Source organism: Sus scrofa, chromosome 17 (assembly GCF_000003025.6).
Source record: "Sus scrofa isolate TJ Tabasco breed Duroc chromosome 17, Sscrofa11.1, whole genome shotgun sequence".
NCBI lineage: Eukaryota > Metazoa > Chordata > Mammalia > Artiodactyla > Suidae > Sus > Sus scrofa.
The window spans coordinates 34,889,304-34,917,080 of record NC_010459.5 but is presented as its reverse complement, the minus strand read 5'-3'; the positions used below and the strand labels follow the sequence as shown (position 1 = coordinate 34,917,080).

Genomic DNA, 27,777 nt, shown 5'->3' with positions numbered 1-27,777 from the left:
CACCCTGGGCTCAACCGGGCCCTAATGGCCTCAATTCAGGACTTGTCCACCCTCGCACCTGAGATGAGGTCCCCTCTCCATAGGATTTCACCTAAGGTGCCATCACCCTTCCAGAAGACTCCACAAGGAGCCAGCATCACCTAGGACCCCACCATGAGCTGGGACCCTAATATGGACGTGGACCCAAAAGAGACCCTGCTTCATGAGCGCCCCGTGCAAGCTCTCTCCTTCCTCACAGGATCGTCTGCCTGCCCATTGCACTTCCCGCCAGCTGACACCCTAGGACCACTGCAGCAATTAGACTTCTGGCGACTCCAGCACGTCTTGGGAAGCTGGGAGCCCCAGAGGCGGTCAGCACTGTTGCCCACCCTTTAACTCCAGACAAAGTCCATTCCTACCACGGCTTCTCAGGAAACCCCCGGGCACTGGCCAAGAGCAAAGGCAAACCCAGCTTTATTGGAAAAAAAAAAAGAATTGACGAGGAATCCCTACCTGGCCCAAGGAGTAGCACCAACCAGGGAGGGTGGGGGGAGGGAGGAAAAAAAGAAGGAAGGAGGGAAAGAAGGAGGAGAGGAAGGGAGGGATTACAGACCAGGGTCTTGGAAGGAGAGAGGCTCCAGGGTGGGGAGGAGACCGGGGAGGGAGAGGCAGCTCATCTAGAAGGGCAGCAGCTCCTCCACAGGGATGTTGAGGATGACGTCCGTGTCTGGGGTGCACCTGGAGGGAAGAGCAAAGAGGGGTGTGAGAGCCAAGCAGAGGCGCCAGAGGTGCGGGTTGGCGAGCCCGCGCTCAGGGGGAGCCCTGCTCTTTGGAACACTGGTCCCCACTTGTGGAGCCCCATTCCAAAACTCAACCTGTGACCTCCCAGTGCGAACACCACACACACGAATGCACACACGCACGCATGCCACAATGGAAAAGGAATTGGTTGGTTGGGACTCCTGTTCCCCTACAGAGGTCTGAGGTCAAGAAGGAGCAGGATGGAGTTCCCGTCGTGGCGCAGTGGTTAACGAATCCGACTAGGAACAATGAGGTTGCGGGTTCGGTCCCTGCCCTTGCTCAGTGGGTTAACGATCCGGCGTTGCCATGAGCTGTGGCGTAGGTCGCAGATGCGGCTCGGATCCTGCGTTGCTGTGTCTCTGGCGTAGGCTGGCAGCTACAGCTCCGATTCGACCCCTAGCCTGGGAACCTCCATATGCCGCAAGAGCGGCCCAAGAAATAGCAAAAAGACAAAAAAAAAAGAAGAAGAAGAAGAAGGAGCAGGAAGTCAGGTCTGAAACACTGGACCCCTCGAGCCAAACACACTCTTTGGAGCCAGAAAGACTGGTCCGGAAGCCTGGCTCGGTGTCACCTTGAGCACATACACTGCTGCTCCTCTCTGAGCCTCCCTCCTTCAGTCAGCACATGCGTAACAAGCGACAGACCCCCAGTGAGGCTCAGTTTCCTCATCTGTCAAATGGGGAGGGTCCGCCCTCAGTCATGGAGGGGAAGGTGAAATGAGACCAAGCTGCCATGGGATAAGTGCTTCGTAAATGAGAGGCATTATTCCTGCCTAAAAGTAGCAAGAGCAACAGGTTCCCAGCTACACTATTTTCCCATCTCAGTGACCAGCATTTCGACCCCTAGCCTGGGAACCTCCATATGCAGCACGGGTACAGCCCTAAAATAGCAAAAAGAAAAAGAAAAAATGAACAAACGAAAAACCTGAGATATGAAATGTCAGGATATGAGCAACTTGCAGCACTTCAGAAGAAAAAAAGGGAAGAAATGAAGATGAAGCCAACATGGCAAAAACACAACAATTTTGGAGTTCCCGCTGTGTCACAATGGGATCAGCAATATCTCTGAAGCACTGGGACGGAGGTTCAATCCCCAGCCAGGCACAGTGGGTAAAGGATCTGGTATTGCCACAGCTGAAGCATAGATTGAAACTGCGGCTCAGATCCCAGGAATTCCAAATGCCACAGGACAGCTAAAAAAAGGAAAAAAAAAAAATACAACAATTTCTAAATTTAGGTGAGTAACTGGGGATTCATTACAATAGTCTCTCAACTGTTCTATTTGAAATTGTTCAAAACAATAATAATTTTAAAAAAAAGGCATCTCTGTCCTGGCAATGTCCAAATTTCCATCTGCAGCCAATATCTGTCTTCTGAGGTCTGCACTCATGCCCCCGAGTGCCTACCTGACAGCTCCACAGTGATGTCACCAAATCAAACTCAGTGTCCTGGCCAACTACTGATGGACCCGCAAATGCATCCTCCAGCCCCCAGCCCCAGCCTTCCCTCTCTCTGGATTCGGCACCGCTACCCACCCTGTTACAAAAGCCAGGAACATAGGGGTCAGGCTTGATACCTCCCTGCCCTGTACTTCCAACAGCCAAATGTCCCCAAGTCCTACAGATGTACCTTCACTCCATCCACCTCTCCTCTCTTCTACCATCCACCTTGGCCAAGTCACCCCCAACCACCTCCTCCAACCCAGCTGGACTCCCAGCACCGGCTCCGGCTTCTCTCCAATATCTTCCCCACAATCTCTTTTTTGTTGTTTTTGTTTTTGTTTTTGTTTGTTTTGTCTTTTTAGGGCCACACCTGTGGCATACGGAGGTTCCCAGGCTAGGGGTCGAATCAGAGCTACAGCTGCTCTGCCTTACGCCACAGGCACAGTAACGCTGGATCCGAGCCAAGTCTGCAACCTACAAAACAGCTCACCACAATGCTGGATCCTTAACCCACTGAGCAAGGCCAGGGATCAAGCCCGCATCCTCATGGATGCTAGTTGGGTTCACTAACTGCTGCGCCACGATGGGAACTCCCCCACACTTTTTTCAAAGGGATTTTTTTGCAAATGTTAGCCTGATGTCACCACTCAGCTTAAAAATTCTTTGCTCTCAGGATCCGGTACCAATGTCTTCCCTGGGCAACAGGGAGCCCTGCAGGGAGGTCCCTGGGGGCTGGGCTGTCCTGCTTCCTCCCCATGACTCTCCCCACCCACTCTGCATTCCAGCCTCAGTCAACATCAAGTTCCCTCCTACCGCCCACCCTGTAGAGCCCTGCTGCTCAGCTGCTGACCCAGGGACCAGCTGCATCGCCCAGGGGCTTCTTAGAAATGCAGAATCTGGAGCCCCACTTCAGATTCTTCTTTTATCAATTCAGAATCTTTTTTTTTTTTTTTTTTTTTGAGGAGGGGATGAACTTACAGCAGATGGACATTCCCAGGCTAGGGGTCGAATCGGAGCTCCAGCCACCAGCCTATGCCACACCAGCCTATGGCAACACCAGATCTGAAGGGCGTCTGGGACCTACACCACAGCTCGCAGAAACGCTGGATCCTTAACCCCCTGAGCAAGGCCAGGGATCGAACCCGCATCCTTGTGGATACTAGTCGGGTTCATAACCTGCTGTGCCACAGCAGGAACTCCCAGCATCTTCTTTTTTAACAAGATCTCCAGGTAATTGTGGGGCCTGTTCCGGTCAGAGAAGCTCTGCTGAGGAGCCGCCACTCCCGCATTCGAGGGGGGAGGCGCATCTTCCCACTCCCGCAGTTGCCCTGCCCGCGGAAGGGCATCAGCACACATACGGCCCCTGCCTCTCTTCGCCCCAGACTCACTCTGCCCAGAAAGGGGCAGGAGGACCTGGACAGTGAGAGGGAAATGGGGCAATGAGCAGCCCCGCCCTGTTCTCTCCCAGCAGCAAGCTGCCTGCAAAGACCACACTCTCCTCTGCTCCGACGCAATGGACCACGGAGCTCAATTTGCCTAATTCTGGATTCAGAATTCACAAGCCAACATGCCTGGAGATAGAAGCAACCATCTCTAAAATCAGCTCTATCACAGTAAAAGTGACCATCTGGCTCATGTCTGCCTTACCCCTTTCAGTCTGATTTCAATGCGTTCAGAGCTCAGGTGCCTCATCACACACACACACACACACACACACACACACACCGCCCCCAAGACCAGCCCGACCACCTAGAAACCTTCCTCCTTCAGCTTCCCCTTCCACACCTTTGCCTGGTGATCAGCTATGCCATCTTCAGACTTTAGTTCAAAAATGTCACATTTGGAGTTCCCATTGTGGCTCAGTAGTTAAGAACCTGACATAGTGTCCATGAGGATGTGGGTTCAATCCCTGGTCTCGATCAGTGGGTTAAGGATCTGGCATTGCCGTAAGGTGCAGCATAGGTCACAGAGGTGGCTCAGATCTGGTGTTGTTGTGGCTGTGGTGGAGGCCAGCAGCTGCAGCTCCTATTCGACTCCTAGTCCAGGAACTTCCATATGCCGCAGGTGCGGGCCATAAAAAGAAAAGAAAAAAAGTCATATTCTCGGGAAAACCTTCCTTGACTGCTCCAGATGCCTCTCTGTCCAGGACATGCTCTCCAGGGGCCACATCCATACCTCTCCTTCAGCAGCTCTTGGCTCAGCTGTGACGTGACATTTATCTGTGGCTCATTATCAATTCATATCTGGGCCCCTCCTTGGCTCTGTGGTGGCAGAGCCAAGAGCTGTTTGCACTCTGTAGGCACTTTGTAAATTTGACAGTATTTTTTTTTCTTGCCACACCCTTTGCACGCAGAAGTTCCCAGGCCAGGGATTGAACCCACACCACAGCAGTGACAGAAGCCACTGCAGTGACAACACTGAATCCTTAACCCAATATGCCACAAGGGAACTCCTGACAGTAATTTTTAAGGAAGAGAATGAAGTGGAGGAGGTAGAGGAGGAGAAAGGAAATGGAGAGGAAGAGAAGGAGAAAGACAGAAACGAAGAAGGAAAACCATTTGCACGTGGCAGGATCTGCCCCACGTGGAGAGGCGTGGCCTGGTGGGATCCCCACGCTGAGACCGGGGGGGGGGGGGGGGGGGCCTCCTGACCCAAGGAGGGCAGGCAGAAAACTGGTTTGGGAAAGAAAGAAGTTCTTCCTTTGGGGCTCAGAAGCCCACCCGCAGAGAGAACCCCCTCTCTTCCTGCAGTCTTCCCTGGAGCCAACCAGTCCACCCAACGCCATCTTCCTAAATGACCCAGGAGCTTAAGGGGGCACCCATTTGGTTGAAACATGGAATCTGGGAACTGGAAGTGTCCATAGAGCCTCAGCCTGCTGCACAGAGATGGGCCACTGAGGGCCATAGATTGGAAAGGTCATGCCTGCCACGGGGTCAGTGGCAGAGCCAAGCTCCAAACCCTCCCTTCGCAGGATGCCGCCATCACCCCCAGGCCGCCTGCCCTGAGAACACAGAGCTTCTTCAAGGTCGGAGCACAGCTAGTGCAAGACGCAGCTGCACAAGAACCACATACTTGGATCTCCGAAGCAGGACGTCCGCAAATACGATCTCTCGGGGTTCCCAGATCTGAAATTGGAGCTGTTCCATCTGGGCCCTTAGGAGAGGTATTTCCTCCTCGAACTGGTCCATAAACTAAGGAGAGCAGGAGAGAGTGAGAAGCCAAACGGCCCCCAACCAGAAGGACAAAAGAGCAAAATGGACGAGGAATGAAGAAGACATCTAGGGAAGTGGCCTGGGCTTTGTCACCAGGACTTCCAGACTCCAGAAGGGGCCTCTCCGTGCAACGCGGGGCTGGCTCACAAGTTACTGACAACGTCTGATGGTGCTGAAAGGCTGAGGGGATCGTGCAGAAGGGAGGCTGGAAAGGGGTGGCAGTGCCTGAGAATGAGAACTAAGGGGGGGGCTGGTGGAGAGGAGGAAGGCCACTCACGCAGATAACCAATGAAGGCTCAGGAGAACGAAAATTATCATGAGAGGGTGGTGACGGTGGAGTCCCTTAACACTGGTCCTGAGAGATGGTTAATAACAAGCATTAAGAGGTGAGGGCAGGGTGGGTAGTGATAGTAACGTGATGGTTGTGTGGGTGATGCCTGGTGATGGCGCCAACGGGTCCCAGCCAGTGGTGTTGGTTAAGGAGGCAAGGCCCAGGCCAGCACGAAGCCCCGTGTCAGATGAAGGACGAGTGACATGAATGGCACAGCCAAAGGGGAAGCCAACACCAGAGTCAGAGGCTTTGTGAGCACCAGATCAGGACAGGCCAGACTCCCACAGATCCTGGGGACCCCCCACCCTCCTGCCCTCTCACAAGGGGACCTCCACCCTTGCTGACCACTCACTTTTTGGACCTTGTCCATGTATGTCAGCATGGCCTGGCTATCCAACGTCTTCTGCAAGAGCGTCTCCTGATGAGCATGCTGGATTTTCTGCAGAGGAAGGAGAGGTCTGGCCCCGAGGTCTGGTCCCAGTCTCTACCGTGCACTGGGTAGCATGGCGCAGGGGAAGAAAGCAGGGCTGGGGGCAGGACCTGGACTCCTATCCCAGTAGTTGGCCACTCACCAGCACCAAAGACCCCAGAAGGGCTTTTTTCTTCTTCTGAATCTGGCTGGAAATAGACGCCAGGACCATTCTGCACATCTCACCAAGGTCATCCAGCTCATCCTGGGGGTCAGCAGGAGGGTGTTGGCCACTGGCCCTGCCCCCCCAAAGGCCCGTGAGGTTGGGCTCACCCACCTGCTGGCTGTCCTTCGTCTGCTGCAGCTGGCGCACAAGGCTGGCAACCTGGACCGACTTGATGGGATACTCGTGGTCCTTGTAAGTGCTCACAAAGCTCACTTTCTCGTGGACCTTCTCAATCTTGGCGTTCAGTTGCTCCACCTGCTGCTCCAGGCCTGACGAAGTCAGGAGGGACAGAAAGCAGGACCCTCCCTCAAGGACCCCTCCAGGGGGATCAGAGAGGCAAAGCTCTCTTTGGCCAATGGACTGGAGTCTGGGCTGCATCGAGTTCACACCAGGCTGGGAGCTGGTGAAAAGTCAAGCCCCCAGAGAGTTCTTTCCCTTCCCAGGAGAAGAGGCAACAGCTGCCCTACCCCGGTGCGAGATCCCAAGACCAGTCCCACCTCTGCCACTGACACACTGCGCGACCCTCACCAAGACCCTCCCTCTCGGGACCTCTGTCTCCTCATACACACACTCCCCAGATGACAAGCCCAGGGACATGGGGCGACACCGGCTCCCATGACACGACCAGGGCAGGATTCAGACATCCTCCCCGGAGGGGATCCCCAGCATCAAGGCCGCCTGACCCACCCCCCCTCGCTCGGAAGGCTTCTAGTCTGCTCAGGGGAAAGAAACCACAGGTTCGGCAGGTGCCAGCCACTGACTCCCAGAGGGACCCTGGCAAGAAAGAGGCAGGCTAGGATGGGATTCTGGGACCTGGCTGTATTACCTTCAGCAGTGAGCTCACTTCCCTGAGCCTCAGTCTCCTCATCTGTAAACCGGGAGAAAAGTCCCTGCCTCACAGGTAGTTGTAGAGACAGAGAGTGTGCCCAGAAAAACCAAGCGCACAGGGTCTGCCATTGCGAAGCGCTGCATAAATAGGCTGTTAGCTCTGCCTCTTAGCAGTTCCATCTGCCTCAGAAGGGAGGAGATGGGCCTGACAGTTTCCAAAAGGGAGGAGGTGCAATATTTATATTTATATAAAACAAAGACTATATCGTACAATACATTGTCTCATAATTTTCCTTTCACACTAACATATTGGGTTTTTTTGTTTGTTTTTTTTTAGGGCTGCACATGTGGCATATGGACGTTCCCAGGCTAGGGGTCGAATCTTAGCTACAGCTGCCAGCCTACACCACAGCCATAGCAACACCAGTTCCAAGCCTCAAATGCGACCTACACCACAGCTCACAGCAACGGATCCTTAACCCACTGAGTGAGGCCAGGGATCCAACATACATCCTCATGAATACTAGTCAGGTTCTTAACCCTTTGAGCCACAATGGGAACTCCATTTTCTTTTTTCTTTTTTTTCCTCTTCCAGGGATTCTTACTGTGCATCTTGGATTCCTCCTTCTCCTCCCACTCCTGAAGCTCGTGTTCCATCTGCTGCAGCCTCTTCTTGTTTGAGTACTCCAAGATGCTGATGATGGTCTGGGGGAGGCGGGGGTGGGGGGTGTCAGCTCAGGCCCAGCCTCCATGGGCTGTTGGGGGGCCTGGGCACTTCCTCAGAGGAGCCCCCAAACCCAGCCCCACTCCCAGGGCCAGGAGCCTGAGCAGAGGCTGGAAAGCAGTTGTCTGCTGCCCTGCCACAAACTTTCCCCCTGCTCAGCGGGTGGCGGCACCAGGCAGTCAAGCACACAGGCCAAACCAGGCATTGGTCCCTCCTCCCCCTTCTCCTCCAAAATGTTCCCAAGGGGTATGAGTTTGCCCCCCAAACAGCCCTCGAAGCCTTGTCCTTCTCCCATTCCCATCGCCATCATCTCATTCAAGTTCTCTTCATCTCCTGTCTGAAATACTACAGCAGCTACTCCTAACTGCTCCTCCTTTGAGCTCTTCTCCACACAGCAGTCAGAATGATTTTTTTTTCCTTCTTTTTTGCGTTTTAGGGGCACACCCATGGCATCCAGAAGTTCCCAGGCTAGGGGTCAAATCAGAAATGCAGCTGCTGGCCTACACCACAGCCACAGCAATGCCAGATCGCCGACCCACTGAGTGAGGCCAGGGATCAAACCCACATCCTCATGGATACTAGTTGGATTTGTTTCCGCTGTGCCACAACAGGAACTCCCTCAGATGATCTTTCTTTAAAAAAAAAAAAAATTTTTTTTTTACTTTAAAAAATTGAATTTAAAAAAATTTTAATTAAAACAAACAAACAAACAAGCAGGAGTTCCCATTGTGACTCAGCAGGTTAAGAACCTGACATAGTCTCCATGAGGATGCAGGTTCGATCCCTGGCCTTGCTCAGTAGGTTAAGGATGTGGTGTTGCCACCAGCTTCAGTGTAGGTCACAGCTGTGGCTCAGATCCGGTGTTGCTGTGGCTGTGGCTTAGGCCTCAGTTGCAGCTCCAATTCAGCCCTAGCCTGGGAACTTCCATATGCCAAAGGTGCCATAAAAAGAAAAAAACAAAACAAAACAAAACAGATCACCACATCCTTCTCACTATTTAAAACCCTCCAACATCTCCCCTCTGCCCTATAAATAAGATCCAAACCCCTGTCCTTGGCTGACAAGGCACCCCTCAACCTGACCCAGGCCAATCTCATCTCTCTCAGATCCCTTCCTCACACCTTACTGTCCAGCCACACTAAGCAACATGTGGCTCCTTGAGCCACTCATACTCACTTTCACCCCAGGCCTCGGGTACCCACATCCCCAGGCTGGAACACTCGCCAGCTCTCAGCCAGTTAGCACCTACTTCTGCAGGTTTCAGCTCAAGCATCACCTTCTCCGGGAAGTCTTCCTGATCCTCCCATGTCTGTGTTAGAAGGCCCCTCCTAGCTCCCCAAGTCCCCCCTCGCCATCACAGTCACACAAAAGGCTTTCTCCCTGCCTGTCCCTCCACTAGAATAAGAGCTGGACAGGGATGACTGTCCTTCTGATCCCTGTTTCCCCAGGACCCACAGGAAACACTCAGGATGAACAATAAATGTATAAATAGAACAATGGAGGCAAATCAGACAATGACTTTGTCTGGGTTTGGCAAATATTCTAGAGTTTCCTTGGACTGAAGGAATAACTCTGAATGTCCCTGGTCTCTGTTATAGACGGAATTGTGCCCCTTCCCAAGTTAATATGCTAAGGCTTAACCCTGTCCCCTACGTGACTGTATTTGGAGATACAGCCTTTAGAGAGGCAATTAAGGTTAAATGAGGTTCAAAGGATGAGGCTCCATTCCAGAAACTACTGTCCTTCTAAGAAGAGGAAGCAACACCAGGGATTTTTTTCTCTCTCTCCACACACATGCAGAGCCAACGCCACGTGGAGACACAGCAAGAAGGAAGCCATCAATGGTTCAAGGAAAGAGGCTTCAGCAGACACCAACCCTACTGGCACCTTGACCTTGGACAGCCTCCAGATCTGTGAGAAAATTTATGTTTGTCATCCAAGCTACCGGTCTGTGGTACTTTCTTGTGGCAGCCCAATCACACCAATTAAGGCTCCAAGGTATCGGAATTTTTGTTTCAGGCTCCAAGTAAACTCAGTTCCTCTCCTCCTGGGCAAACTGCAGTCAGAAAGGAGTTACTTCTCCATGAAGCCATTTTCTCTGATTCTTCTTCAGCCTGAACTCCCGGTCCCCTGTGAACTTTCCGCCCTCTCTCAAAAACATCGCCAAGCCTCTCCTACAGGAGGCAGGGGATGCTCCCTGGGCTCTCAGCAGTCACCCTGACCAATAGACCATAAGTGCCAGCAGTGGATGAAGGTGGTAGTCACAGCATGGAGGAAGGGGCACAGATCCCAGTGCGAGATTGTCTGGGTTCAAATCCCAGCTCTGACCCTTGCTAGCTGGTTGACCTTGAGGGTGACCTTGAGCAGGTCACCTAGCCTGTCCATGTTTCCATTTCTTCATGCGTGGAATAAGGAGAACAGTAAAGCCCAAACAACTGTTGTAGGGTTATGTGAATACATATACAGTATTACACTGTATAAGTATTTGCTAGCGATGTTAGCTAATTTCTCTTGCACGCCTGCTGTGTGCCAGGCCCAACTTCTCTTTGGAGTGGGTGCAATTGTCCCCCATTTTATAGGGCTCAGAAGTTAATTTAAAGTCTTCCATTCCAGGGAGTTCCCGTCGTGGCTCAGCGGAAACGAATCCGACTAGGAACCATGAGGTTGCGGGTTCAATCCCTGGCTTCGCTCAGTGGGTTGAGGATCCGGCATTGCCGTGAACTGTGGCTCGGATCCTGCGTTGCTGCGGCTGTGGCCAGGCCGGCAGCCGTAGCTCCGATTAGACCCCGAGCCTGGAAACCTCCATATGCCGCGGGTGTGGCCCTGAAAAAGACAAAATGACCCCCCAAAAATAAAATAAATAAATGAAGTCTTCCATTCCAGCTAATAAGTGCTGGTTAGGATGTACACCCTCCTCTTGATTCCAAAGACGGGCGGGTAGTATGTAAGAGATTAATCTCTCAGATGGAGGAAGCAGCTTGTGCAACCCGCCTGGAGAGGTAGAACGAAAGCAGCAGAGGGCGCCCGAGCGCTCAGGAGGGCGGTGTCTAGGGCTCGATCGCCGCACAGAGGGCAGAGGCGGGGCTGTGGACGCTCACCATGAAGACGTCGTGCTGCTGCAGCATCACCCGCACTTTCAGGGCCGAGCTGTCCTCCGTGTCCTGAATGGCCTTGATCAGCTCCCGGTTGAGCTGGGTGAGGAAGTCCTCGTGGTTGCAGAGTTCCTGGTGCGAGGCTTGCCGGTGTCTGAGCATCGTCTGCGAGTGGAAGGACAGGGAAAAGAGGTCGCGGTGTGCGAGGCTGGCCAGAGGCTCCCGGAGCCTAGGGACCACTTCCCTCCGGTCGTACATCCGCCCCCTTGTGGCTTCGACTGGTAAATACCACCCGAGCCGGGCGGCGGTTCCCCATTGTCTGCGGGTCTGAGCACGTTGAAATATTCCATCCATTCTGAAACATCCATTTCCTCCTAATTTTACATCTCTGAGGTGAGGGTGTGTCACACATCCACACCAATGGGTGGCCTGTCACAATCTAATGGACACATATTTTATTAATGGGTAATTAAAACAAAAGGGCGCCGCCTTATCTTTATTAGGCAGCGTCTGGAGAAGAAACAGCAGAGGCAGACATGGCTACCCTTCATTTCTCCTCTGACAGCGGAGTGAGGACTCCCTCCTTTCACCCAGGGCCCCTGGGGAGACAATGAGCATCTCACGGATTAAGTGACTTGCCTAAGGAAAAGCAGGTTACACAGCATCTACAATAATAATAACAACAATTGCTAAGGCCGCCTCACTCAGCACCGGGCGTGTTATCGGTTCACCCTCCAACAACCCTGTGTTTACCAGTTCTATTTTTCTGAGAGGTGGAAGGTCAGACAGGTTAGATGACTGCCCCAAAGTCACACAGCCTGGAAGTAATGGCACCAAAAGTCTAAAAGCAGACTACTGCTTCCCAAAGTCTGTCTGTCCATTACACTAAGAGGAGGAACTGTGTGGGCTTAAAACTGCCACTTGGAGGAGTTCCCATCGTGGCTCAGTGGTTAAGGAATCTGACGAGGAACCATGAGGTTGCGGGTTCAATCCCAGGCCTTGCTCAGGGGGTTAAGGGTCCGGCATTGCCATGAGCTGTGGTATTATTGGTCGCAACTCAGATCCCGAGTTCCTGTGGCTCTTCTTCATTCCTTCTGCTCGTTCTCATTTCTCTGTCCTTTGCTAGAAATGACCCCTCCCCAGCCCTCAGCCCCCATGTCCCTCACAGGAGAATACGAATAAGCGTGCGAACACGTGGAGACTGGAAACCTCCAGTCTAAGTGCAAACTTCGGTGTGCACCACATCACCTGGCACTATTATTGGCCCCCACTTTAGAGAAGCAGGACTGGAGGGTCAGAGAGATCCAGGACCTGACCCAAGATCACACAGAGCAGAGCTGCTATCTTTGAAGTCTGGACTCCGAGCTCTACTATCTTGTCGTCACCAAAATATCTCCAACATGGCCCACAGGGACCAGAAGCATCTTGTGAGAAATGCCAGCCTCCAAGTCATGGACCCCTTGAGCCCCACTCCCGGGTGATTCTGATAAAGTGTAGCATTCATGACTCTGCTCTAGAAATGGACCCTTCCCTAACGGTCCTGAGGCTGCCGGGCAGTCAGGATCCTACTCCATGTCCAAGAACAAACCAACTGGGTCATCTCTGTTTCCTTGCTCTGTCCCCTCTTCCCTCTTGTCCCCACAGACCAGTCTGCACAGAGCAGCAGCAGCCCAAGGACCCCTATGGAAACCTAAGTCAGATCACATCCCCACTCTACTCAGAATCCTCCAAGGTCTTCCTGTCTTACTCAGTATAAAAACTCAAAGCCTGGAGTTCCCGTCATGGCTCAGTGGTTGGCGAACCTGACTAGCATCCATGAGGAGGCAGGTTCGATGCCTGGCCTCGCTCAGTGGGTTAAGGATCCAGTGTTGCCCTGAGCTGTGGTGTAGGTCACAGACACAGCTCAGATCCCATGTTGCTGTGGCTGTGGCTGTGGCTGGCAGCCACAGCTCGGTTTCGACCCCTAGCCTGGGAACCTCCATGTGCCGCTGGTACAGCCCTAAAAGACAAAAAGACAGAAAAAAAGAAAAAGAAAAAAAAAAACTCAAAAGCCTAATCATGGACCACAGGCTACATACAAGCTATCTCCTTCCCTCCACAGCCCACCATCTTTCTTCCTCATCACCTGTTCCATCAAACCAACCTCACTCCAACCTCAGGGCCTTTGCACTTCCGCTTCCTCTGCCTGGAACATTCCCCCTTCAGATGTCACCACCTTAGCGGCCTTCCCTGACCACTCTCCCAACACAGTCTCGGTCACTCCTTCCTCTGTGCCTCTTTAGTACCCTAACCTTCTTTTTTGGGGGGGGGGCGAACTTGCAGCATATTGAAGCTCCCAGGCTAGGGGTCAAATCGGAGCTGCAGCCAGCCTTGCCACGGCCACAGCAGCACAGGATCTGAGCCATGTCTTCGACCTACGTAGCACCTTGCAGCAACGCTGGATCCTTAACCCAATGAGCAAGGCCAGGGACCGAACCCACATCCTCACGGATGCTGTGTTGGGTTCTTAACCCAATGCGCCACAACAGGAACTCCTAGCCCCCTAACCTTATCCTTGCACTTCTTCATAGCACTTATCCTCACTACACATACTATGCACTTATTTGGCTTGTTTATTGTTTATTTCCCCCAGTAGAATGTATGTTTTCTAAGAGGCCACATCACTGGTGAGTCCCCACACTTAGAACAGAGCCTGACACATAGTAGGTGCTCAATAAACATTTGTGGGCTAAGCAAATGAATGATTACAAGAGACGGTATTAGGAACTGGTTAGGAGCACAGGTTTTGAGAGCTCATTGTCCAAGTTCATGTTTCGTATCACACAAAAACACATAAATCCTTCTAAAGTCAAGATAAAAATAACATCAAAAATATGACTTCCTCCTTTAAGAATGCTGGGCTGCCTCTAAACCGTTTGTGCAAAACTGAAGATGAAAGGGGGAGAAAAGTTTTCAAGGCAAACACATTTTTCCCTATTTCTTTGTGTAATAGTCATTGTTCCCTGAGCTATTAAAAACTTTCTTGAAGAAGTTAAGAATTCTTCTATTGTATTTTGTAGTATTTATAGCATTGGGTATTTTACTTTATGCTATGGATACTAAAGCCCCCTCTTATTCTAGTCATTTCAAATATTTTGAAACAATGTTCAGAAGCCATAAAAAGCAATGGATGGTGAGAAAACCAATTATCACAAGTTCTATCAGTTGACATGAAAAATTTTAATAGTAAGCTCCTAAGCCTTGCTTCAAGATGCACTATATTCCATGAAAGGTTACTTTACTGGAAATTGTTAAAGCCACAAGATTCTGCCCCTAATGCAGTGAGATAAAAGGGAATTCTGGAGTTCCCGCAACAGGGGATCAGTGGCGTCTCTGCAGCTCCAGGACGCAGGGTTTTTTTGGTGGGGTTTTGTTTGTTTGTTTTGCTTTTTAGGGCTGCACTCGTGGCACATGGAGGGTCCCAGGCTAGGGGTCAAATTGGAGCTACAGCTGCCAGCCCACGCCACAGCCACAGCAACACAGGATCCAACTTCGTCTTCAAACTACACCACAGCTCACGGCAATGCCAGATCCTTAACTGAGCGAGGCCAGGGATTGAACCTGCAACCTCATGGTTCCTAGTCGGATTCATTTCCGCTGCGCCACAACAGGAGCTCCAGGACGCAGGTTTGATCCCCGGCCAGGCACAGTGGGTTAAGGATCCAGCATTGCCACTGCTGCAACATGTTGCAACTGTGGCTCAGATCTGATCCCTGCCCCAGGAACTCCATTTGCCATACGACGGCCAAACAAAAAGGGATTTTGATCACTCTCCTGAGTCTTAGACACAACTGTTTAAGTGGCTTTGATCCCCAGTCCTGCATTTTCTAGCTGTGTGATCTGGCGCAAGTCATTTATCTCCCTGCACCTCAGTTTCCACATCTGTAACATAAGGATGATGATAAGGGTGCTCTGGGGGTTGCCATGAGGAGGAAAAGAGTCAGCTCAGGCACCAATAAGCACTCAGTGCATGTTTGCCATTACTATCCCCCTGCGCCCCCCCCCACCCCCTCAACCCCGCTCCCCCACTCCTCCCCTCCCTGGGCCCTGGGGCCTGGGGCCTGTAGGAGGGTGCTCCTCATACTCTCAAGAGCCGGATTTTGTTGTGTGTCTTCCCAGAGTCCAGCTTCCCTCTGCGCAGTTCCAGTGGATTCCTCGGCTGGCTTGTCATCCACAAGGTGGGCCTGGCCTGCACCCCTAGGGCATGGGAGAGGGCAGAGAGGGCGTGAGGGTACAGGCAAGGCTGGAGTCGTGCACCAGCCACGAGAGCAAACCCAGGCCCCACGCCCATCCACTCGTGGCCTTATAATGTATGTCCATGAGACTGAAGATGAAACTCACTTCCATCAATAAGCACTCAGGCCCCACTCCCGGCCTTGTTAAGGGATGGAGAAGCCCCGGGGACATCCACGTACCACAGCGACTGTGGTTTGAACAGAGGGGAGGGGAGGGGTAGCAACAGGAAATGAAGAGACCCCTAGTCTCTCCCACCAAGCCGGCCCGTGGGAGGGTCAGAGGGGTGGGAGTTAAGAGCAATAACTAGTGAGCCAGACAGCCTGGCTTTGAGTCTGGGTTCTGCCTTGTACTAGCTGAGTGACCTTGGGCAGGTCACATGACCTCTCTGTTCCTCGGTAAAATAGGAATAAGCATCATGCCTACCTCACAGCGTTGTCATGAAGATTAAGTAAGAAGTTATAATACTTTAGGTGTTCCCGTAGCAGCTCAGTGGTAATGAGCCCAACTAGTATCCATGAGGATGCGGGTTCGATCCCTGGCCTCGCTGAGTGGGTTAAGGATCTGGTGTTGCCATGAGCTGTGGTGTAGGTCACAGACTCAGCTTGGATCCCGAGTTGCTGTGGCTGTGGTATGGGCGGGCAGTTGAAGCTCCAATTCAGCCCCTAGCCTGGGAACTTCCATATGCCGCAGGTTCAGCCCTAAAAAGCAAAAAAAAAAAAAAAAAAAAAAAAAAAAGGTTATAATACATTAAAGTATTTGGAATAGTGCCTAATATATATTCAGTGCTAAATATATAAATTATTAGTTGTCACTGTTACTACCATTGACCTGAAAATGGGAATCAGGACCACAGCCTCAGCAATGCAAAACGCTAACTGGCTGTCTCTGAAATACCTTGGAAAAGCTGGGGTCCTGCGAGGTAAGGGATATATGAAGATAATTCAGATCAGAGTAAGGCATGTGGAGGACAAGTTCTGAGAATCCCTGCTTCCTCTCAGCGTGCCCTGAACCAGCATGAGACAGATCACCCAAATATCACAACTGCCGTGGCCTCTTTCTTGGCCCCCACCAAAATCCCTGTGGGAGATACAATCCAGCTGATTTTTTTTTTTTTTTTTTTTTGGTCTTTTTGCCTTTTCTACGGCCGCTTCTGCGGCATATGGAGGTTCCCAGGCTAGGGGCCCAATTGGAGCTATTGCCACCTGCCTACACCAGAGCCACAGCAACACAGGATCCGAGTCGCGTCTGCAACCTACACCACAGCTCATGGCAACGCCGGATCCTTAACCCACTGAGCAAGGCTAGGGATCGAACCCGAAACCTCATGGTTCCTAGTCAGATTCGTTAACCACTGCGCCACGACGGGAACTCCACAATCCAGTTGATTTTTGAAAAAATATTATTTCTGGAGTTCCCAGGTGGCTCAGTGTGTTAGGGATCCTAGCATTGTCACTGCTGTGGTACAGGTTTAGTCTCTGGCCCAGGAGTTTCCACATGCAACAGGCACGACCAAAGAAAGAAAGAAGGGGGGGAGCGGGGAAGGGAGGGAGGAGGAAGGAAGGGAGGGAGGGAGGAAAAAAGAAAGAAAAATAGTATTTCTTTTATGGATCAATACCCTTTCTCTGGAAAATTTTAGTATTAAGTACTGAATGATGAAGTAAATTAAAATAATTTCGTGTTAATGTTATGAATTATCTGCATCAGGTATTTAATTGTATTCTTTGAGAGATGGAGTGATTAATCTTCTGATTCTAATTTAAAATATGTAAATGAGGAGTTCCTGTGTGGCTCAGCAGGTTAAGGATCCAGAAATATCACTGCTGTGGCTCTGGTTACAGTTGTGGTACAGGTTCGATCCCTAGCCCAGGAATTTCCACATGCCACAGGCATAGCCCAAAAAAAAAAAAAAAAATTGTGTAAATGAGATTTTGATTTAGATTTGTTTTAATTTGAAAGGTTTAATATACTCTTACTAAATGTGTATAAGTTACCAAAACTTTTAAGAGAACATAAGATTACCCATATTTAGAGGTTTATTAAATATACAAGAATTACTTAAATACCCAACGGCTCTGTTAATCAGAATAAGTGAACTATTTGAAAATGAAAATGAATGTATTAAATTTTAAAACGTGGCTTAAACGATTTAAGGGAATTTAATTAACCAAGTTCCAAAGCCCCCTTTACAAGGATTTTTTTTTTAATTATAAGATTTGTAAGTGAACTTAAAATACTTAGGAAGATTTATTGCTTTAATAACAAGCATTTCTTTTCATTGGTAGTAGTAGCCCTGATTTGCTTCTTTTTTAATTAAAATTTTATTTAGAAGTTCAGGTTACATGCAGTTTTAAAAAATAATACAGAGACATCCTATATTCCTTAACCCAGTTTCTCCCAACTTGCCCAACTAAGTGCAATAGCACAACCAGGACACTGAAAGATAGCAAGCTACGGGAACATTTTCACAACCACAAGCATGGCTCCTCGTGTCTTTTATGGCCACACCCACTTCTCTCCCCTTCCATCCTCCTCTGGTAAACACCCGTCTGTCACTCCATTTCTACAATTGTGTCATTCCCAGAATGTTATACAAATAAATTATACAGGAGTTCCCACTGTAGCTCAGTAGGTTCAGAACCGGACAGAATATCCATGAGGATAAGGGTTCAATCCCTGGCCTCGCTCAGTGGGTTAAGGAACTGGTGTTGCCACAAGCTGTGGCACAGGCTGCAGATGCAGCTTGGATCTGGTGTTGCTGTGGCTGTGGTGTAGGCCGACATTTACAGCTCCGGATTCAACACCTAGGCCAGAAAACTTCCACATTGCTGAAGGTGCAGCCCTCAAAAGAAAATAATAATAATTTTTAAAATTTATGTTTTGAGTTAATTTTTGTATAAGTTGTGAGACAAAGTTCATTTTTTCACCTATGGATGTCCATTTGCTCTAGCACTATTTGTAGAAAAGGCTTTCTTTCCTCTACTGAATTGTCTCTGCACTTTTATCAAAAATCGCTTCTGTAGGCGTTGTCATTGTGGCTGAGTGGTAACGAACCTGACTAGTATCCATGAGGAAAAAAGGTCTGATCCCTGGCCTCACTCAGTGGGTTAAGGATCCAGCGTTGCCATGAGCTGTGGTGTAGGCTGGCAGCTGCAGCTCCAATTTGACCCCTAGCCTGGGAACTTCCATATGCCGCAGGCGCGACCCTAAAACAAATGAGAAAAAAAATCACTCATATTTGTGTGGTTTTATTTCTGATTTCTCTACTCTGTTCCATTGATCTATGTGTCCATTTCTCAGCCAATTCTACCCTGTCTTTGTCACCATAACTACAAAGGAGACATTAATATCATTCCCACATGTTCTCCTTTGTAAATTGTCTTATCTGGAGCTTCCCTCGGGGCTCAGCAGTTAACGAACTGGACTAGGATCCAGACGGATACAGGTTCTATCCCTGGCCTTGCTCAGTGGGTCACTAATCCGGCGTTGCCATGAGCTGTGGTGTAGGTCGCAGATGCGGCTTGGATGTGGCATTGCTATGGCTGTGGCTCTGGCGTAGGCCAGCAGCTATAGCTCTGATTCGACCCCTATCCTGGGAACCTCCATATGCCAAGGCTGCAGCCCTAAAAAGAAAAAATAAAATAAATTGTCTTATCTATTCTAGGGCCTTGCTTTTCTACATAAATATTAGAATAAACCTATACATGTCTACAAAAAACCTTGCTGGGATTTTGATAGGAATCACATTAAACATATGGGTCAATTTGAGGAGAAACTGACCTCTTTACTATACTAAGTCTTCCAATCCATGAAATATTTTTCTCCATTTATTTAGGTCTTCTTTGACTTCCTACATCAACAATGTAAATTTCAGTGTACAGATCCTGTACCTGTTTTGTTTAGTTTATACCTAAATATTACATTTGGAGTAATTGCAAATGTATTGTGTTTGTAATTTTGGTTTCCACATACTTATTGTTAGTACATAGAAATGTGATTGAGGGAGTTCCCATTGTGGCACAGCAGAAACAAATCAAACTAGTATCCATGAGGATGAGGGTTTGATCCCTGGCTTTTCTCAGTGGGTCAGGGATCCGGCATTGCCGTGAGCTGTGGTGTAGGTCACAGTCGTGGCTCAGATCCCACGCTGTTGTGGCAGTGGCGTAGGCCAGCAGCTGTAGCTCCGACTCGACCCCTAGCCTGGAAACCTCCACATGTTGTGGGTGCGGCCCTAAAAAGCAAAACAAAACAACAACAAAAAGTAATTGAGGAGTTCCCGTCGTGGCGCAGTGGTTAACGAATCTGACTAGGAACCATGAGGTCGCGGGTTCGGTCCCTGCACTTGCTCAGTGGGTTAACGATCTGGCATTGCCGTGAGCTGTGGTGTAGGTTGCAGACGCGGCTCGGATCCCGCGTTGCTGTGGCTCTGGTGTAGGCCGGCAGCTACAGCTCCGATTTGACCCCTAGCCTGGGAACCTCCATATGCCGCGGGAGCGGCCCAAGAAATAACTAAAAAGACAAAAAAAAAAAAAAAGTAATTGACCTTTTGTGTTGTGCTTGTATCCTGAAATCTTGACAAACTCACTTATTACTTTTAGTTTCTTTTAGATTTAGTAGATTCCTTAAGTCTTTCTATGTAAACAGTCATGTCATCTATAAATAAGAACAGCCACACAATTTTATCTGATTCATCTCAGTGTTGGTGTCGACCTTTTCTCATTCGTGTTGTGATTTTTCTCATTCTTGGTAGGAGGAGTGATTCTGAAAGTATCCTGGATATTTTAGATATTACACTGGAACCTATTTCATCCTCTTTTTAGCAGACAGCCCCCTGTTAAGATGCAGCATAAAGGCCAAATGATGGTATATGCCCACCACTCTGGCAGCCCACCTTTCCAGGCTTCAGGATCTATGCTTCTTTGTTGTGTTAGGTCCAGGGGTTTTTTGTATTATTTTTTTTGGTTTGTTTGTTTTTTCTTTAATCCTACACCTGTGGTGTATGGAGGTTCCCAGGCTAGAAGTTGCATCGGAGCTGCAGCTGAGGCCTATGTCACAGCCTCAGCAACGCCAGATCCAAGCGGCATCTGTGACGTATGCCGAAGCTTTCGACGACGACGAACCTTTAACCCACTGAGCAAGGCCATGGATTGAACCCGAGTCCTCACAGACACTATGTTGGGTTCTTAACTCACTGAGCCACAATGGAAATGCCCGCGTCCAGGGAGTTTTAGTTGCAAAAGGGAGGACCAGGAAGAAAGGGGGCTACTCTGTCTTGGGGAAATCGGCTGATTTATCTTTTCAATATACAAAAGCTGCCCTCAAGGACACGACTTTGCACAAGGCATGTTACCAACCTAAAATTCAGTTTCCTCAACTGTCAGATGATAAGGACTCCATCTCCTAGGAGTCAATGAGATGATGCTCTTCCTCACTTTCAACTGCATCTCAAGTTTTGGGTGGTTCCATGTTTGGGGTTGGGACTGTGAACTCTAGGCAGCTAGAAACCAGTCTTTCTCCTTCACCATGAGTCAACAACACTCAGCCCAATGCCAGCTACACAGGAGGTCGGGAAGTGGCTGCTGCCAAATGGATATATGAATGAATGAATGAGTGAATGAATGGATGAATTAACAAAGGAGACCGCCACAATAGAGCCTGACACAAAATAAGTCCTCAGCAAATGGTAGCTAGTTTCATCACTGTTTTTTTGTTTTTTGGTTTGTTTGGGGTTTTTTTTGGTATTTTCTAGAGCCGCACCCATGGCACATGGAGGTTCCCAGGTTAGGGAATTGGAGCTGTAGCTTCCGGCCTACACCAGAGCTACAACAACATGGGGTCCAAGCCGAGTCTGCAACCTACACCACAGCTCTCAGCAACGCCGGATCCTTGACCCACTGAGCGAAGCCAGGGATCGAACCCACAACCTCATGGTTCCTAGTCGGATTCATTAACCACTGGGCCACGATGGGAACTCCTCATCATTGTTATTTATAGATTATTGCATTTGTACAAGGCAGGACTTTTTGTGCCCATTCCACAGGGAAGGAAACTGAGGCTGTGATAGGTAACATAAATGGCATTGCTAGCAAGAAGGGAAACAAGAACACCAGCCCAGGTTGATGTTTCTCCATTGCCTACACTCACCATCTATATGTGGTTGATTGTAAGTCCTGGAGCCAAACTGCTGAATGCCACAGCCTGGCTAGGCCCTCTCCCACCTGGGTGACTTTGGGACTTACACCTGTCTGTGCCTCAGGCTCCTTATCTGTAAGAGGAGGTGACAATAACAGCACCCACCTCACAGGTTTGTTGGCAAGATTATATGAAGTGATACATGTAAATTGCTAAGAACAGTATCTGGCACATAATGAGTGCTTGGCATATGTTAATTGCCCTTGTTCTGGTTGTGGTTGTGTCTGTTACATGCCTCACTGCTTCCCTGGCAAAAGAAAGGGCCAAGAGTATCCTTGCAGATGCTATTTGAATATGGTCTAGGGCCAAAGCCAAAACTTTTTTTTTTCTTTTTTGGCTGCCCGAGGCATATGGAGTTCCCAGGCCAGGGATGAGATCCCAGCCACAGATGCCACCTATGCCACAGCTGTGTCAACGCTGAATCCTTTAACCCACTGTGCCTGGCCAGGAATCAAACCTGCATCCTGGTGCTGCAGTAGTTATATACTTTCTCCTGTATTCTAGTGGAGTCCACTATGAGCCGTTACATATTGAAACATATGTTATTTAACTATAAATAACTTTTCCTTTACATTACAATTTGGGCATTATATTAATTTTTTAATTATATACAAAGATAGGTTATATTATCTATGAAGTTTATTTCAGGATACTAAAAGAATACTACAAAGTATTCATATTAAAAGTCTGATAAGGTTGAATAACAATGCTTTATACAGATCTTCTCATTTAATTCCCACAACAATCCTATCAGGTAAGTATTAGTGTTCTCATTTTACAAATGAGAAAACTAAAGCTCGCAGCGATGAATGAATTCCCCAAGAGAGTAGATGGCAGAGTCAAGATGGGAACCGATGTCTGCCTGAGCCAAGGCCTCAGAACTTCCCTGGCGGAGTTGCCTCTGTGGCTCAATGGATTAAGAACCTGATGTAGTGTCCACGAGGATGCAGGTCTGATACTTGGCCTTGCTCAGTGGGTTAAGAATCCGGTGTTGACCCAAGCTGTGGCATAGACTGCAGATTCGGCTCAGATCCAGCATTGCCTTGGCTGTGGCGGAGGCCAGCAGCTGAAGCTCTGATTCACCCCCTGGCCCGGGAGCTTCCAGGTGCCACAGCCATAAAAAGAAGGAAGGGGGGAAAGAACTCCCCTGGAAGACATGACAATGATATGGCAGAGATTATCCCTAGTTCACCAAATCCTGTTTTCTTTTCCTCCTTGACACACAGCTGGACTACATTTCCCATCTTCCCTTGTGGTTGGGGGGGGGGTCATATGACTGTGTTATGGCCACTGGAATAAGAGTGGGTGTGACATGTGTCCACCTCAAGTCTGGGCCCTGAAAGATAACTGACCACAGAATCACCTGTATTCCTGCTCTCTCTCTTCTCTCTTCGATGGATGCAAAATATACAGCAGAGAACTTCAAAGGCTTACAAAACATCATTGCCACAAGGTTGAAGGAGCCTAGATTCCTGAATGATCATGTGAAAGATTACCTCTTTCCCACCTCAGATCCACAAATGTACTTTGACATAAATGAGAAATAAGCCTTTGTATTAATACTTTAAATCCGAGGGTTGTTTATTATAGCAGTTAGCCTATTCTGATAAAAATGGTGTCACTAAGGGTCAAGAGCATCCACTCTATCCTGTCTCCGACACCCACTCCAGCACCCACATGCCTCTGCCCACCTGGCTGGACAGTAGTCAAAATCTTCATTTTGCTTTTCTTAGTGTCGGTGGTTTGTGAGATTGGAGGCAGACTAGATGTCTTGGCTTTCGGCTTGGATCGCTGCCATGGAACATAATCCTACCAGACATAACACAATCAGTCACACAGTCTGGTGGGTTCACATCCCAGCTTCACCTGTTACAGATATCTGTAAACTTGACCAGGTGGCTTTACCTTTCTGAGCCTCAATTTTCTCATCTGTAAACTGGATCTAATTATAAAACCTATCTCCATAGACTGGTACAAAAATTCCAAGAGGTGATATTTGTAAAGCATGTGCTAAGTGCCCCATAAATGTTAGCTATCACTTTTTTATCAGCCAGCCAGAATTTGCTGAGCACATCCAGCCTGGGAGGTGCTAAGTACTGCGAGGAACAGAAGGCATGGAAAAAACCCAGCAAGAAGGCAGAGTAGCAATCAGAGATAAATAAGAGAGCAGCGTAATATACCCTTACATCCTGATAAGGTAGTGAGAAAACCGAGCTTCAGACGCCCACCTCGGATCCCACACCAAATGTGTGATAAAGGGACTGGAATTCTGGTCTCTGGATTTTATCGCCTGGGACAGTCACCGTCGTGGGGGCTGAGGACAGGCGGTCTGCAAGCCCAGGGTCAGCGAACCCCCACACCTGCCCAAGCACTCCTGGACTCACCAGAATCTGGAACTGGTGAACTGTGGAGCAAATCCCATCGTGGTCGGGTCTGGAAAGAGTGGGGGCGGGAAAGAACTTCCATCATTCCCAACCCTTGGGGATGCACGCGGCAGATGTGAAACAGGTATGGGGCCTCGAATCCGAAACCGCAATTAATAGCGACAAGCCAAGGCGGAGTTGGAGAGCGCGAAGGAGAGGCGGGGCTAGGAAGGCAGGGCGGGAGAGGGCGGGGTCAAAAACCGCGGGCGGGGGCGGCGGAGGGGGACAGCCGGCGAGGGCCCAGCCCCGGCAGGGTTGGGGCACGCATGCGCACTCCACCGCACCTCCCTACTCTTTTCACCTACTTGGGAAAGACGCGCGCCATTAGGGAAAACGGAAGGAGAGTCCTCAGTGCTTGGGGCCCGGATCTTTGGGGATGCCTATTTATTTGGCCTCTCCAACTTCCTTGTCTCAGCGTGGGTCGCGCAGTAACCAAGGCCACTCAAACTTCCCAGCCAGACCTGACGCTTTCTCTCAGGTCGCAGTCTCCAAGGAAACGGACGCAGATTACCGAGCGCCTAGAAGGACTAATATCGCGAGGCAAAATGCTCTCTCCACATTCTTTAAAACGTGGTTTCAAATTCCCCTCAGCTAGCCCCACCTATCATCCTAAAGAATTATGTCGTATTGTTCCCCATCACTTCCTTTTCCACCCTTTTTGCTAATGATGTTTCTTCTTATTTCACTAAGAAAATCGTGGGGCTCAGTAAACTCGCAAGTTCGCATCACCTCATTTTCCCACCTACATGCCTCCCTCCTGAGCCTGTATAAACTGCCTCCTGACACAATTCCTACAGCTGTGCACTGAGTCCTATCCTCTCATTTTCTCTAAGATATTCCCCCAGCAATTTACCCCCGTTTCCTCCATCACCTCTGTATTATTCTCATCACATTACTAACATTTTAACTTTTTCTATTAAAACAAGCGACCACTTCCAATCCAGCTGCCCTCCTCTTTTTACTTCTCTTTACAGCAAAACTTCTAGAGAGGTTTGCCTACTCATTTTCCATTCCTTTCCGCCTCTTCAATCAGGCTTTCAGCCTCCACTGAAAATGCCCTTGTCAACACTGCAGTGACCTCCACTTGGCTAAACCACAGTCAGCTCTCAGTCTTCATCTTACTCAGCCTGTCTGCAGCATTTGACACAACAAATCACTCCCTCCTTGACACACTTTCTAAACATGGTATCCAGGAAACCACTCTCCCGTGTCACTTCCTACCTCCCTTTCTTCTCCTTTGCTGGTTCCTCCTCTTCTCCCTTTATTCCTGGGCTGCGGCGGAACTCAGACCCTGCCCTGGCTGTTTCTCGTTCCGTCCTCACTCCACTCATGTACGCTGCCAGTCTTGTGACTTCAGATGCCACCTCTACCCAGATGTCTCCCAGACTCACATCTCCAGGCTTTCCATTGAATTTCAGCCACATGTGTCCAACTGCCTTCTTAGCATCTCCACTTGGGCAACTAACAGGCAACTTTAACACTTGATTTTTCCCCAGAAATATTTTTCTCCAACTCAAAATGGCAACTCTCTTCCTGGAGTTATCGTTATCTTCTGACTCATCTCTCATCCCACATCCAAATCTGTGGGCAGTACCTTCAACGTATATCTGGAACCACCACCCATACAGATGTATACCTCATTTTTCTCTCACCCTGAGTCTACAGTAAAGCTCTGCCAGGAAGCCACTAAAAAGAAGGAGGTAGCAATATGTGGTAGAACTGGGTGGCTATCGACTCAGAAGCTGTTCTTCCCCTTCATCCCAGCTGATGGACCCTGATCTCGTTGAGGTGTTCACTTGCTTTAAAGGAGGTAGGTCCCAGCCCCAGTCCCAGCCCCAGTCCCAGCTCCAGCAGTCATGATTAGTCTGAGCTCGGCTCGGTGGACCCATTTCTCTTGCCTTCACAGGTTTAGTCATAGACGGGAGATGAAATTCTGGCCAGCAAGACAGGGTAAGAGGTCTACTCCAAGTCTTGGGGAAAGATTTTCATCGCACTTAAAAAAAAAAAAAAAAAAAAAAGACATTGCAGAAAAACATTCCTTTGTCTGATCCTAGACATTGTCATATCTGTGTGACACTGATGGAGCTATGGGACTATGGGGAGAGTTAGCTGAAGAGGACATCCTGGAAAGAGAAGATGCTCCTTTGCTAGCAGGGTCTGCTGAAGGTCCAGTACTTCTGTGATGATGTCAGCCTTGGCCTCCTTCTCCTGGGCCAGCTGTCTATACTTCTCTTTGGTGAAGAGGTTGCAGTTTGTTGGCTTGCTTTCCAACATCTGTTGCAGATACTGAAGGAAAACTCACACATATGGCCCCACTGCACCCAGTCTCTTCACATCCACCGTCTTCTCTCTCAAGGTCAGGATCATAGTGCCAGAGAAGAAGCAGGGAGGAAGGTTAACCGCAGGGAGGAAGGTTAACCGTAGACACCTGCGCTCACAGTGTACTATTGAGAAGGAAACAAAAGAGAAGCAGCACAGCTCACAAAGGAAAAATATCACCGGGTAGGGTATAGAATGGGGTGGATCAAACGTGAGCCAAGATTCCAATCCCAGCTCACCCTTAAGCAAGTTGCTTTCTCTCTCTCAACCTCAATATATTCATCTGTAAAATGGGCACAAAAATGCCTACTTCACTGTTTTGTTTTTTAAGACTGCTAATGGCCTCCAATATTTACTCTACCCTTCTTCTATAGTATTAGAATTTTTACTGGGCTCATGTGTTGCCCATTTAACGATCTCATTTCCCAGCCTCCCTTGCAGCTAGGTATGACCACATAACTAGGGTTTGGGCAAATGTGATATGAGCAGAAGTGTGTACAGGTATTTGGCCATGCCCTTGAAAGGAGCCTCACTTGCGTGGTACTAAAACCATGAATGTAAGTTGTCAGTAAATAGTAACCTTGATGTAGGCATCATCACCATTTTTTTTCTTTTCTTTTTTCTTTTTTTTTTTTTTTTTTAGGGCCGCACCCCTGGCACATGGAAGTTCCCAGGCTAGGGGTTGAAACGGAGCTGTAGCTGCCAACCTACGCCACAGCCACAGCTACACCAGATCTGAGCAGCATCTGTGACCTACACCGGTCTAAGGGCAATCCCAGATCCTTAACCCACTGAGTGGCACCAGAATTGAACCCACATCCTCGTAGATACTAGTCGGGTTTGTTATCACCGAGCCACAAAGGGAACTCCTGCGTTATCTCCATTTTACAGGCATGAGGCAGAAGCACATAAGTGGCTAGGCACATATGCCTAGTTGGGTTGACAGGAGTTCAGATTTTGGCAATCACTGAGCCACTACAAGCTTTGGGACCCTGAGCAACTCACTTTCCCTGACTGAGCCTAGTTTCCTCATCTGTGATTAGGAGCAATAATTCTAACCCACAGGTTTTTTTTTTTTTCTTCTCTTGCTCTCCAAAACCCGCTTCTTCTTTCGAAGTCCACCTCAAGGGACGCCTCCTCCTAACTAGCCTTTTAAAAATAGTGCAACATTCCAGGAGTCCCTGCTGTGGCACGATGGAACTGGCATTTCTGGATCGCTGGAATTCAGATTCAATCCTTGACCCAGTGCATTGGATTGAGGATCTGGTGTTGCTGCAGCTGTGGCATAAATCCAAACTGCAGCTGGGATCGGATCCTTGGCCCGAGAACTCCATATGCCTCAGGGCAACCAAAAAAGAGAGAGGAAAAAAAAGAAAAATAGTGCACATTCCAAAATTCTGTCAATTAAGAACCCAGACTAAGCTACCAAAAATGACCAATTCTGATAACCCTCTGCAGCAATAATCTGCCAGGAATGAGTAAAGGCTGCCCTCTTTAGATGGCCTTGGTGCCCATCTGGACTGCTCTG

At 49.2% G+C, this 27,777-nt stretch overlaps 1 protein-coding gene across 5 annotated transcripts; it reads right to left on the bottom strand.

Moving 5' to 3' along the window:
- C17H20orf96 (chromosome 17 C20orf96 homolog) lies at window positions 427–25,647 on the bottom strand. Of its 5 annotated transcripts, XM_021077827.1 has the most exons (12): window positions 25,152–25,647; window positions 24,236–24,457; window positions 23,892–23,940; window positions 23,199–23,316; window positions 15,167–15,279; window positions 11,050–11,208; window positions 7,833–7,932; window positions 6,511–6,668; window positions 6,337–6,438; window positions 6,117–6,203; window positions 5,294–5,412; window positions 427–717 (listed from the first exon to the last, which is right to left on the bottom strand). In XM_021077827.1, exons 2-12 carry the CDS (start codon window positions 24,253–24,255, stop codon window positions 657–659), a joined length of 1,086 nt encoding a protein of 361 aa, XP_020933486.1. In that variant the 5' UTR covers window positions 24,256–24,457; window positions 25,152–25,647; the 3' UTR covers window positions 427–656. The 5 variants fall into 5 exon arrangements, with proteins under 5 accessions (XP_020933486.1, XP_013838676.1, XP_013838679.1 ...); XM_013983225.2 differs by lacking the exon at window positions 23,199–23,316 and having other exon boundaries at window positions 435–717; window positions 25,152–25,581; XM_001925756.5 differs by lacking the exon at window positions 25,152–25,647 and having other exon boundaries at window positions 435–717; window positions 24,236–25,089.